The following is an 11,069-nucleotide window of genomic DNA, read 5'->3' as shown; positions in this document are numbered from 1 at the left end:
TAAATTGAACCACCGGTTGGATGGCAGGTGAAATACCAAACAATCACAACAACTCTTGGACTAGTGTTCCCCTCACCTCGTGGTAGCACCTCATGTGAAATCTTCAACCTTGTCTCTACCCCACGTGTGCCAAACACATTTGTATCGGGTGCGGCGAAACGCGCCTTGCGATCTAAGTTATTCTTTGAACATTGGCATATTACTCCGAAGTTTATGTTCAACATGTTAGATATCTAGTTGATTTATCACATCCCGTGGGATCTAAATAGCACAGAGGAATTCAAAATTCTTAATGTGTTTAAAAAAAAGCTTCATCTCGGGAGCTCGTGGGCCAGTGTATCCAACATCTAATTCTAAATGAACACCATCACGATGTCTCTCTGCCATCGCAAGATCTAGTTTTTTTTAATGTTTTATCAAATGAATTTACATCATGAAGGGCTATTAGCCCAGGTGGTTAGAGCGTCGTGCTAATAACGCGAAGGTTGCAGGTTTGAGACCTGCATGGGCCATTGCATCATGTAATATTTATTTGTTTTCTTAATATATAGCTGTAACGGTTTTCCATATTTTTTTAGCAGTTTCCTTGTTCAGCCTCTTCATATTTCTATAAGAGCAGGCCGAGCCCAATAACAAAATTCAGTGTCGTCATGCACACGGAGAGCTTGGTGGGCCGGCCCATTTAGTATAAGGTGAGCTAATGCACTATAGCGAGCTATATATTTTCCTTTTTCGGTTTGAGAAAAAAGGTAGGAAAACCAAAACGGGAGGTGCAGTTCAGCTAGAAAAAAGAATCGATGGGGGTATGGAGGTCATGAGTTGGGGTGGAGATGGATGGACGAGATGCCATATATATTTGCCTTTAATAGTATAAATATTATGGCCACAGGGATCAACTTTCTTATTGCCTAAGAGATTAGATAAGGGAAGATGACAGACCAATGCTTATAGATTCGGAGATTGACTTCTAACGCTTTGTATGAGTCAATCCTATGACCCCTTTAGTCCGAAACATGAATTCCTAGCCTATCTAAGTCGGAGAAGGTGCTAACCATTGACTTTGTTGTTTGTTACTAGTCCGTAGTACTTGGATCCCAACAAATTATTGTTGTATGTACACAACTGGGTCGGGCCAGTCATAAAAGCTCCATGTTTTATTGCCAGATCTCCATGAAAGAACACGATTGTTGCATGGGCTGAGCGGGTGTAGTCCGTGATATTGAGGAGTGAAGTCATGGTGAACATGCGCCTATAGTCAGTCAAGGAGATCGTGAGCGAGCATGAAGAACCCAATAGGAAACATCACGCCTGCCCACGAACGCCAAGAAGCGAATGTTGGTGCACACAATACAAAAAAAGAGTTCAAAACAAACCTTAAACTTGTAGACACAAGCTAAATCGAACCCTGAACACCTAAATCCCCAAAATTAGCAAACTGAACTCTCTTATCACGGTCTATTTTGAACCTTAAGAGTGTTTAGCTGGTATTCACTGATGTGGCAAGTCAAACCCCGAGATCATTGACGAAGTCGTGTGTTCCTCCGTTTGTTCTGATTGCTGCTTGTTTCAGGCTCCCCCTTTTTTCTTTCATTTTCATTTCCTTTTATTTTTTTATTTATTCACCGATTTTCTTCCTTTTTTCCTTTTTTCTTGGTAATATATCTTCTTTTGTTTTTGTCTCGGTTTTATCCGGTTTTCTGGTTTTCTTTTGTTTCCTTCTCCTTTTTTTAGTTTTCTTTCTTAGTTTTTCTTTTCTTTATTTTACAATTTTCTTCGAGTTTTTTTCAACACAAGTCCACATTTTTCGTATACATCAAGTACATTTTTAATACATGTTCAACAATTTTCACGGTTAAGGTTTTTTTCAAACATATATTTGATGCCAATTTTCCCTTTCTATAAAGATTTTACATTTTTATATACAACGAGAACATTTTTTATAAACATATTTAAGATTTTTCAAATACATGATTAACGTTTTTAAATATCTTTTTATATCTACATTTTTACATACACCTTCTAAATTTTTGTATACATCATGAACATTGTTTAGTATTTTTAAAATAAATGATGAGCATTTTTTCATATTTATTTTTTAATGTCCATTTTTTCCATACACATTGTACATTTTTCATACACATTATAACCATTTTTATGGATGTTTAACATTTTTAAATATATTATTAGCATTTTTCATTTTATGTTTTGATGTCTACCTTTTTAAAACACATTGTACATTTACACACACCTTGTACATTTTTTCTGTAAAAATTATATATGTTTAAAAAACTAAATGCATGATTAACATTTTTATAATTATTTTTATACACTTTGTACATTTTTTATACATTAGAAACATTTTTTGTACATGTTTACCATTTTTCAAATGCATGATTAACGTTTTCCGAAATTTCGTGTCAAATGTATATATATTTATATAGGATATGAGGCATGAGGGTGACTTCCCCAGGTGGTAAGATGTATTTTCCCTATTTATAAATATAAATATATATGTATATTCCAAATGTACACAAAATAAGGATGGACGGGGTGGACCGCTATGGGCCAGGCCAACTTCTACGCACGAGCCGCGCCCAACCGGCCATCTCCCTCAGCCGAACTGAACAGTCCAAGGTTCGACTTGCCATGTCGACAATCCTTGTTTGGGAAAATACGTTAACCGTGAAAATTGTTAAACGCGTATTAAAAATTGTATACGAAATTGGTTAAACGTAAAAGTCTGTTTTCTTCCCGGGTAATCCCAGTCTAAATTTTTCACGGTTACTCATGCCTCCCGCCGGTGCTGCCACTGGTCTACCTTGTCTTTTGTGATCTTAGAGCCATAGAGGCATGGTGGATCCCGACCCTTGCCGATGGGAGAACTCCGTTTTTTCATGCTTTTTTATTTTTGTTAGGGGTTTGTGTCGTGCTCAGAGAGGCGAAACGACAACGACTCTCTAAAGATGGAATAAAATTCTTCCCGCCTAGTCCCCGTCCCGGTGGTGTTTCTAGCACAGTCGGAGGGTGTGTGGAGGTTTGTCTTAGACGGATCTTGCGGGATTTCGGTCGGCGTTTGTCTTCGGTGGATCCACGTGGATCTTATCTTCGTTCGTTTGTGTTTCGTTTGTGTTTGTATGTCTACAGGTTGGATCCTTCTGATCTACGCTTCTCTTCATCAGCGACACTTGTTGTTTTGATGTGCCGGTCCTACGGGGCCTTAGCACGATGACGTCCCGACTGTCTATTACAATAAAGTTTGCCCGACTCCAATGAGGGAGGGGTGAAGACGGCGGCCGCGCATTCGGCTCGCTCCAGTGCTTGTAGTCATTGTTAGGTGGTCTGCGGATCTTTCTGATGTTCTTTGTACTACCTTGACATGTCAGCTTATCAGGCTAAGTTTTGGGGCCGAGAAGTCTCGCCGACAGCCGTCTTCACGTGGTCATCCAGGGCTCCGTTAGGCTGTCGATTCTTCATCTGGCTTGCAGTTCAGAGTAGATGTTGGACGGCGGACTGACTGGCCCGTCATGGCCTTGATCACCGCGACGCTTGCCCTTTCTGCGCCCAACACGAGGAGACCATTGGGCATATTCTGCTGAACTGCGTCATGGCAAGGAAGGTTTGGACTGTTGTTTGTATGGCTTTCAACAAGCTGGGACGGGTGCCGACAAGCGAAACAACATTGGTGAAGTGGTGTGCGGAGAACAACGACACAAGCCAGAGCATGAAAGGAATGCGGACGATCCTCCTCCTTGTCTTATGGGAGCTATGGAAGCACCGGAATGCCATCGTTTTTATGGTGCCACACCATCCTTGCGAGTCTTGCTACAATCCATTAAGAGGGAAGTTCGGGCTTGGAAGGCAGCGGGACTTATAAAGGGAGATGTGGAAGCTCTTTTTAGGGCTGGCTAGATGGGAGAGCATAAGAGAGTAGTATAGGTTTCTTTGTGGTGGAGTTGGGTTTCATGTAACACTGTGTAACACCTAACGTGAAGGGGTTCTCACCTTCTTTCTTCTTTAATATATTAGTAGTATGCACACTTGTGCGTATTTGAGAAAAATAGATCGATAGTTTTCTAAGGCATTGTTCGGAATCGCTCCACTCCGCAACTCAGCTCCTGGAGCGGGCGGAGCTGTAGTTGGAAATCAGGGAGCTGCATTTTCCTCGCTTCCGAGATTCCTGGAGCGGGTGGGTTTCCGAACAGGGCCTAAATCTAAAAGAAAAAAACAAGAAAAAACTGGGTCGAGGCCCGAGGTCCGGGGGCCCTGGCCGGTCGCCGGTTCCACTGGTAATCGACTGGGTCGAACCGGAGCCGAGTTGTATGCTTTCAGTTTATACGAATCTAAAAGCAGCGACCTCATCCCTCCACTCTCGCCGTAACAGCACAGACAAGCCCTAGGGTTTTAGCACTGCTCGAGCGCGCGCCCGGCGACGCAAACCCGCAGACAAACTTTCCGGCCATGTCGGCGGCGGCAGCAGCTGCGGACACGTACTCCCCGGCCGCGGAGGCTGGGAGCAAGCGCCGGGAGAGGAGGGAGGAGCTGCGGCGCCACCTCGCCGAGGATGCCGATTGGCCCCGGGCCGACGGCCGCTCCTTGCACGACTGCCGCCCCGCATGTAACTTCCTCACTCCTGCATCTCTCTATGTTATTCCGTGTGTGCATACCTCTGTATAATGCTCTGCTTCGTGCTCAACAATCTCTGTTGAGCGCCTGTCCCTTTGCTTGGCCAGCACCTGTAGTGTTCGACATTATGCCTGAACAGTGAGCGCATGCCTGATGCAACGCTGATATCCAATTCTTTGGGTTCTGCGGTCTTTTAGGATTTGTACTGTGGAATGCCTGTATGACTACGTCGTTTTGTTGTGTGTCCTGTGTCATGTATGCTGCCGTATCTCTTGACAGACATGTTGCTTGACATGGCTTGCCGTCTGGCCTTCCTTGTGGGTGTAGTGATTTATTCAGGCTAAACTTTTTTGGCATCGATGTTCTGAATGGTTATTTTTTCCTGAGGTGCTTGACAGATGCTTTGTTAATTTGAATTGGATGACTATGAGCCACTTGCACTTTCAGTTGTTTAGATGATGGAAGTCCTGGATTTCATGCTTTCGTGGTGATTCTCTAGTATCCAGCCAAAGGGTTATATGTTATGTTCAACGGTGTTCCTTCGGAGAATCTGTACTCTGCTATCTGCTTCTGCAGATGATGCTATAATGCTATTGCTCTTGGGGAATACTGAAGGTGTAAGACAATTTGCCCTAGATGATGATTTTCTACAGCATTCTAGATGTGTCCTGCTGGCTTTTCTAGCCTTCACTCACCTTACACTGATGTTGTGCTTTTCTGCTTTGAACGAAAAGCATGCATGGATTCAACTTGCAAAGTGTTGAACATGACGGATTTATTGCTTAGCCTTGTGCCAGTTTTCTCAATGCTTGATTTTAGTTATAAAATGTTCAAAACCTGGTGATTTGTAGATATATGCTAAACCAGTTTGCTTGTAGTAAAACACCGTACAATTTTCAGGGCTGAATACAATTTTGTGTCTGTGTATTATTATGATATATAACATGCTTGCACACATTTCTTTGATATATTATCTGAAAGTTTGCTTCACAACCTCTCCCTCTCTCTTCTCTTAACCTTGACCAGAAAATATTGCTTATTGTTCTATAAACTGAGTCGAAACTGCGTTTGTATCTTCAATTCTAAGTCATTTTTGATTTAATTGTATGTTGCAGTTATGCAAACAGGGCCAACTACTGCTGCATCAGGGTCTGCTTATGCAGAATTTGGGAAGACAAAGGTCATTGTGTCAGTGTAAGTTTAACAGCATTTTTCTTTTCTCATTGTATGTATGTTGTATGGTTTTGATTGCAAGTGTGAAAGAAATGTCTTATATTTTATTCTAGAAAAAAATATATCTTCCGTTACTTCAGTTTTCTATTTCAATATAAATTTAGAGATATGCCAAATTCATCCTTGGAGGTTATTCCAGATTGACAATTTAAGTAGTTATCTGAGTGTTGATGGAATAAAATATCACCAAGTTAAGGTCAACTGATATATATTTACAAGTTCTTTGTTTGGACTCGAAAATGCTTATACTTTGCTAAGCAACGGAGAACATTGCATGTTCATCTTGAATCCATTTATTTCCTATCATTCTGAGCGTGCAAAGACATGCAAGTATTTTATGATCTTGTGCTCTCATCAGTTATCACTTCAGAGTTTTGACTAGCTAAATCTTTCTCAATAGCCAAAATCTCAAATTCACAAAGATATCTTGAACTTTGAAGTCCTTTAGCTTCAACATGCGCTTCCTAGCTTTGTAGTCAATTCGATGTATTAGATTGTGCAGTCTTGTTGGATTTATCTTATTGATTGATTGGTCAGCATGGTTTTAAATAGCGTGCTATAGCACGCTATAGTGTTTAGAAGAGGTCCCGTGCTAAGGGACACTGGTCTAAACACATGAACACACACTTTAAATAGCGTGCTATAGCATTGTTATAGCATGCTATAGCGTTTAGAAGAGGTCCGCCGCTAAGAGGCATATCCTGCTATTTAAAACTATGTTGGTCAGTCATGCTTATTTATTTATCATCTTTGCAGGTTTGGCCCAAGGGAGAGCAAGAAAGCAATGCTGTACAGTGACACTGGTAGGCTCAATTGCAGTGTGAGCTATACAACATTCGCCACTGGTATACGTGGACAGGTATGCTGTTTAATTAGCTCTCATCGGTTCTATTTGGAGAATATTCTTAGTCAATCACATATATTTGAAAGTAAAGATTGATAGCATGCATCTTCGTTTCAGGGGCTGGAAAACAAGGAGTACTCTGGAATGCTTCACAAAGCCCTGGAAGGCGCAGTAATGCTACATACTTTTCCGAAGACAACTGTTGATGTTTTTGCGTTGGTTCTTGAGTCTGGTGGCAGTATGATACTATTCATGGCTTTGCTTTTGGTTTTCAGTATATTACACTAGTTACATATTGCATCTTTCTACTTGGAAATGCTCCTAAATTATTTTTCCAGTGCTTATTCAGAAATTGTGTTCATATTCTCACTCATCTTAGTGTCACTGACGCAGTATGTTCTTGGTCTTGTAATATAAGTTAAAGCTGAGTTATATTACTCACAAGTTCATAGTATGAACGTGCTGTTTTCTCGTAGTCATTACTAATTTGAGGAAAAGTGAACATATTCAGGTAGGTAAGTAATGAGTTATTACTTTTGAGTCTGCATTTCATCACATTTGTCGATACATTTTGTATCTCTATCCATTATTTGACAGAAGCCTTTATCCCCCACCATTTCTTTCCGCGGTACCATACTTTCTGATAAAAAGAAGAAGCTACTGTCATCCTTACCACTCTCTTTTATTTCAGGCGATCTTCCCATTATAATATCTTGCGCTAGTCTTGCACTGGCAGATGCTGGGATTATGATGTATGACCTTGTTACATCAGTATCCGTGGTATGCCCTCACACTCTCTGCTTTATGACACATGTACTTCTGCCGAGGGATATTTAAACTGGAAGCTGATCAGTTTCAACTTCGATCTGCCAGTCCTGTTTAGGGAAGAACGTTATCATCGATCCAACCTCAGACGAGGAGGCATGGCAAGACGGAGGCCTCATGGTATCTTACATGCCGGCCCGCAAGGAGATTACACAACTTACGCTGACTGGGGAGTGGACTGATGGCAAAATCACCAATGTGTGTTATCTATCTACTGCATTATCTGAGATACACAATTTCTTGATGTTTCGATTATAATTTCTTGACTCTCATATATAGTAATGCCAAAGCAACAACAATCATACTAACTTCTTTGTCTTTGATCATCAACAGGCAGTAGAGCTCTGTATGGATGCTTGCAGTAAGCTCTGCGAGATATTGCGGGAGCGCTTGAAAGACCCCGCGAGCTTGGCGAGCGAATGACATTTGAGCAGACACATGTTTTCAGATTCGCAACAGATATCCTTAGCTGTAGAGGTTTTGTAGGGAAGGAGGACAGGGCTGATGTTTGGAGGAGCACAATGTACATGGCTGTGGTGATTGTTTCTTTTGGCAAAAGAGCGGATCGTTTAGCCGAGAGAAAATCTTGTAGGTGTGCTAGCCATGTCTTGCAGTATGCATTCGAAACCTTGAGACCTTTCGGAACTTTGTATCATTCTATGGATTGTTTATGATGTCAAAGCTATTGCTTTGTATTTTGGGCTGACAGCCTGGGACTGGGATGCTATATAATTCTGTGCTGCTGCTATGTAGTATCTCATCTCGTTGTTGTTTCGGCTGGTACGAGCAGCTTGTTTTTACCACTTTCAACAAGCTAATTCCCCCAAAATTTTGTGTTTACCTTGAGTAATTTATTACTCAGTTCCTCTTTTTTTCCCCTTCTGTTTACCACTTCACTTCCAGTTGCGGTGGGCTTTATCTTCAGCAAGAATGCCTCGAAAAGAAACATTTTCAACAAGAATATCTGTGCTAACGATGCTTGCTAGTGCATTATCATGAAGACGCAAAAAAAATCCTGATGATAGTGCATTATCCCATCCAATTCCAACAAAACAACACAGCTAGTTTCCAGCTAAACATTTGGCTGGCCTCTCACACTGCTAGTGGGGCCACACCCCCTCTCATCCTAGCCCCAGAAAAATATCTCCGCGAGGCAAATATCCAGCCGTTGGTGTGGCTCATCGGCTGGCCGTCCATCCATCCGCCCTGTACACTATAAAACCCCCTCCACAGTCCACTCCCACACTCACCCCTTTCCCTTCGCCTCCAAACCCCAGCGGCAGAACCTTATCCCCTGCGAGTCTTATCCCCCTCTGCAATGGCGGCCACCCTCTTCTCCACCGCGCTCTCGCACCACTTCATCCCGCTCCCCTCCGCCGCCAGGCCCGCCGCCGCCTCGGCCGCCTCCTTCGCCTGCGGCCCGCTGCGCGCCGTGTCGGCGCTGCTGGCGCCGCGGAGGCGGCTCCTGCTGCCCGTGGCCGTGGCCGTGTCGTCCGAGTTCGGGACGGAGGACGCCGAGGAGGAGCAGAGCGAGGGCGAGGGCGGTGGCGACTCCGAGGCCGAGTACTCCGAGGACCTCAAGGTCTTCGTCGGCAACCTCCCCTTCACCGTCGACAGCGCGCAGCTCGCCGGGCTCTTCGAGCAGGCTGGCTCCGTCGAGATGGTCGAGGTATAATTTGGTACTCTCTGGTCGTGTTAACTAACAGTTGGTTTGGCGCAAGTTGTAATGGGCTAAAGTTAAACACTCTAATTTCCTAAAAAAATTGGTAAAATTCTGCTCGGCAATGCATGGTTAGGGTAGAGACTTCAGAGTCAGGACATTCTGTTTCAGGGTAGTGTCAGGTTACCCGATGGATGTTGAATTGTTGCTGTATAGATTATTTCTTTATTATTAAGGATAAGATAAGATACTGTAAATTGTCTCAGCATAGAGTGAGTTCGAATTGGTTCAGAGCTTCAGGGGCCTCGTAAATCACTACAACAAATGAATGCTCAATTGTAACAGAGCTGTGCATGGACGTGGAGTTATTATACCAGTATAGGCTGTTTCTCTTCAGGATAAGATAAGATGTTGTAAAATGGTCTTGGCTTGAACTAGGTCGAATTGGCTCAGTAAATCAGTACAGCAAATGAATGCTCCATTGCAGCAGAGCTGCACATGGACGTGGAGTTGTTATACTAGTATAGGTTGTTGTTCTTCAGGATAAGATAAGATGTTGTAAAATGGTCTTGGCTTGAACTAAGTTCAAATTGCTTCAGTAAATTACTACAGCAAATCAATGCTCAACTGTAGCAGAGCTGCGCGCTAAGCCTGGGATAGTTTATTTTTTCAGAATGATATAGTATCTCATTTCTTGCAGGTTGTATACGATAGAATGACCGGACGGAGCCGTGGATTTGGATTCGTCACAATGGGTTCAGCTGAGGAAGTTGCTGCCGCCGTCGAGCAATTCAATGGCTATGTAAGCAGACTTCATCTGTTTTAAACCACCTTATCTTGGTACATTACATGGGTTTAAATGACTATCTGTGTATAAATTTTATAAGCTGCTGTGAAAAAGTTAGTTCTCTATACATTGTTGGGTGTTTGTTTTTCATGTAGTGTTATGTAGCAATGATGCTCATATATGTTCAGCTTACTGATACAAACATGAAATCTGATTTCCAGCATAATTAAGCATTGTAGTGCGAACTTTGCTGATTGTTGGGACTATTTGTTTTTCTGTATATGTAGTGCAGTTGTTGGAGTATTAGACTGTTGACTAATTGATTTTATCTCTCAAATTAGACGTTCCAAGGAAGACCTCTCAGGGTTAACTCTGGACCACCACCACCCAGAGATGAATTCGCACCCAGAACACCGAGGACCATGGGTGGTGGTGGCGGCGGCGGCAGCTTTGATTCAGCCAACAAGCTCTACGTCGGAAACCTATCCTGGGGCGTCGACAACTCAACGCTCGAGAACCTGTTCAGCGAACAAGGAAAGGTGCTTGATGCCAAGGTCATCTATGACCGTGACAGCGGCAGGTCGAGGGGTTTCGGTTTCGTCACCTATGGCTCTGCTGACGAGGTCAACAATGCGATCTCAAACCTCGATGGCGTGGTAAGTTCTCGTATATTACTGTGTTCATAGTGTCAAGTTTGAATAATTCGATGTTTTCTGAATAGCTATGCTAATTGAGCGCATGGTCTTGTTCTGTAGGACCTCGATGGCAGGCAGATCCGGGTTACCGTCGCAGAGTCGAAGCCGAGGGAGCAAAGGCGGTTTTAAGATGTCCTGACGCTGGTTAGAGATTAATCATGTGTTGCGTAAGTGTTAGTTTGTAGTTTCTACTACTATTTTCTCGCGGTTGATGAGAGAGACTGGGAAGTGAATTTGTATACCGGAAGATTTTTGTCAGCCGTGCAACTCGTTGCGCCTCTTGATAGAAAAAAGTAGAAATTTTGTCAAAGTCATTCTATATGCTTAGCAGCAGAGATGATGTACGATACCATTAAAAACCCTTTTGAATGTTTGTTGATGCTGTGTATGGCTCTCTCTACC

At 42.8% G+C, this 11,069-nt stretch overlaps 2 protein-coding genes across 2 annotated transcripts; both read left to right on the top strand.

Moving 5' to 3' along the window:
• Positions 1-4,346: 4,346 nt before the first annotated feature.
• Positions 4,347-8,280, top strand: LOC119362872 (exosome complex component RRP41-like). Its single transcript, XM_037628144.1, has 7 exons — positions 4,347-4,615; positions 5,739-5,817; positions 6,613-6,715; positions 6,818-6,938; positions 7,392-7,480; positions 7,574-7,723; positions 7,859-8,280. Exons 1-7 carry the CDS (start codon positions 4,459-4,461, stop codon positions 7,946-7,948), a joined length of 789 nt encoding a protein of 262 aa, XP_037484041.1. The 5' UTR covers positions 4,347-4,458; the 3' UTR covers positions 7,949-8,280.
• A 491-nt stretch (positions 8,281-8,771) lies between these two features.
• Positions 8,772-11,055, top strand: LOC119362871 (29 kDa ribonucleoprotein A, chloroplastic-like). Its single transcript, XM_037628143.1, has 4 exons — positions 8,772-9,194; positions 9,886-9,987; positions 10,314-10,628; positions 10,728-11,055. The coding sequence occupies exons 1-4, from the start codon at positions 8,844-8,846 to the stop codon at positions 10,794-10,796; spliced, it is 837 nt and encodes a 278-aa protein (XP_037484040.1). The 5' UTR covers positions 8,772-8,843; the 3' UTR covers positions 10,797-11,055.
• Positions 11,056-11,069: the final 14 nt, after the last annotated feature.

The sequence above is a fragment of the Triticum dicoccoides genome, chromosome 2B (assembly GCF_002162155.2).
Source record: "Triticum dicoccoides isolate Atlit2015 ecotype Zavitan chromosome 2B, WEW_v2.0, whole genome shotgun sequence".
NCBI classification, from domain to species: Eukaryota; Viridiplantae; Streptophyta; class Magnoliopsida; order Poales; family Poaceae; genus Triticum; species Triticum dicoccoides.
The sequence above is the reverse complement of the archived record's forward strand: the minus strand, read 5'-3'. Positions and strand labels throughout refer to the sequence as shown.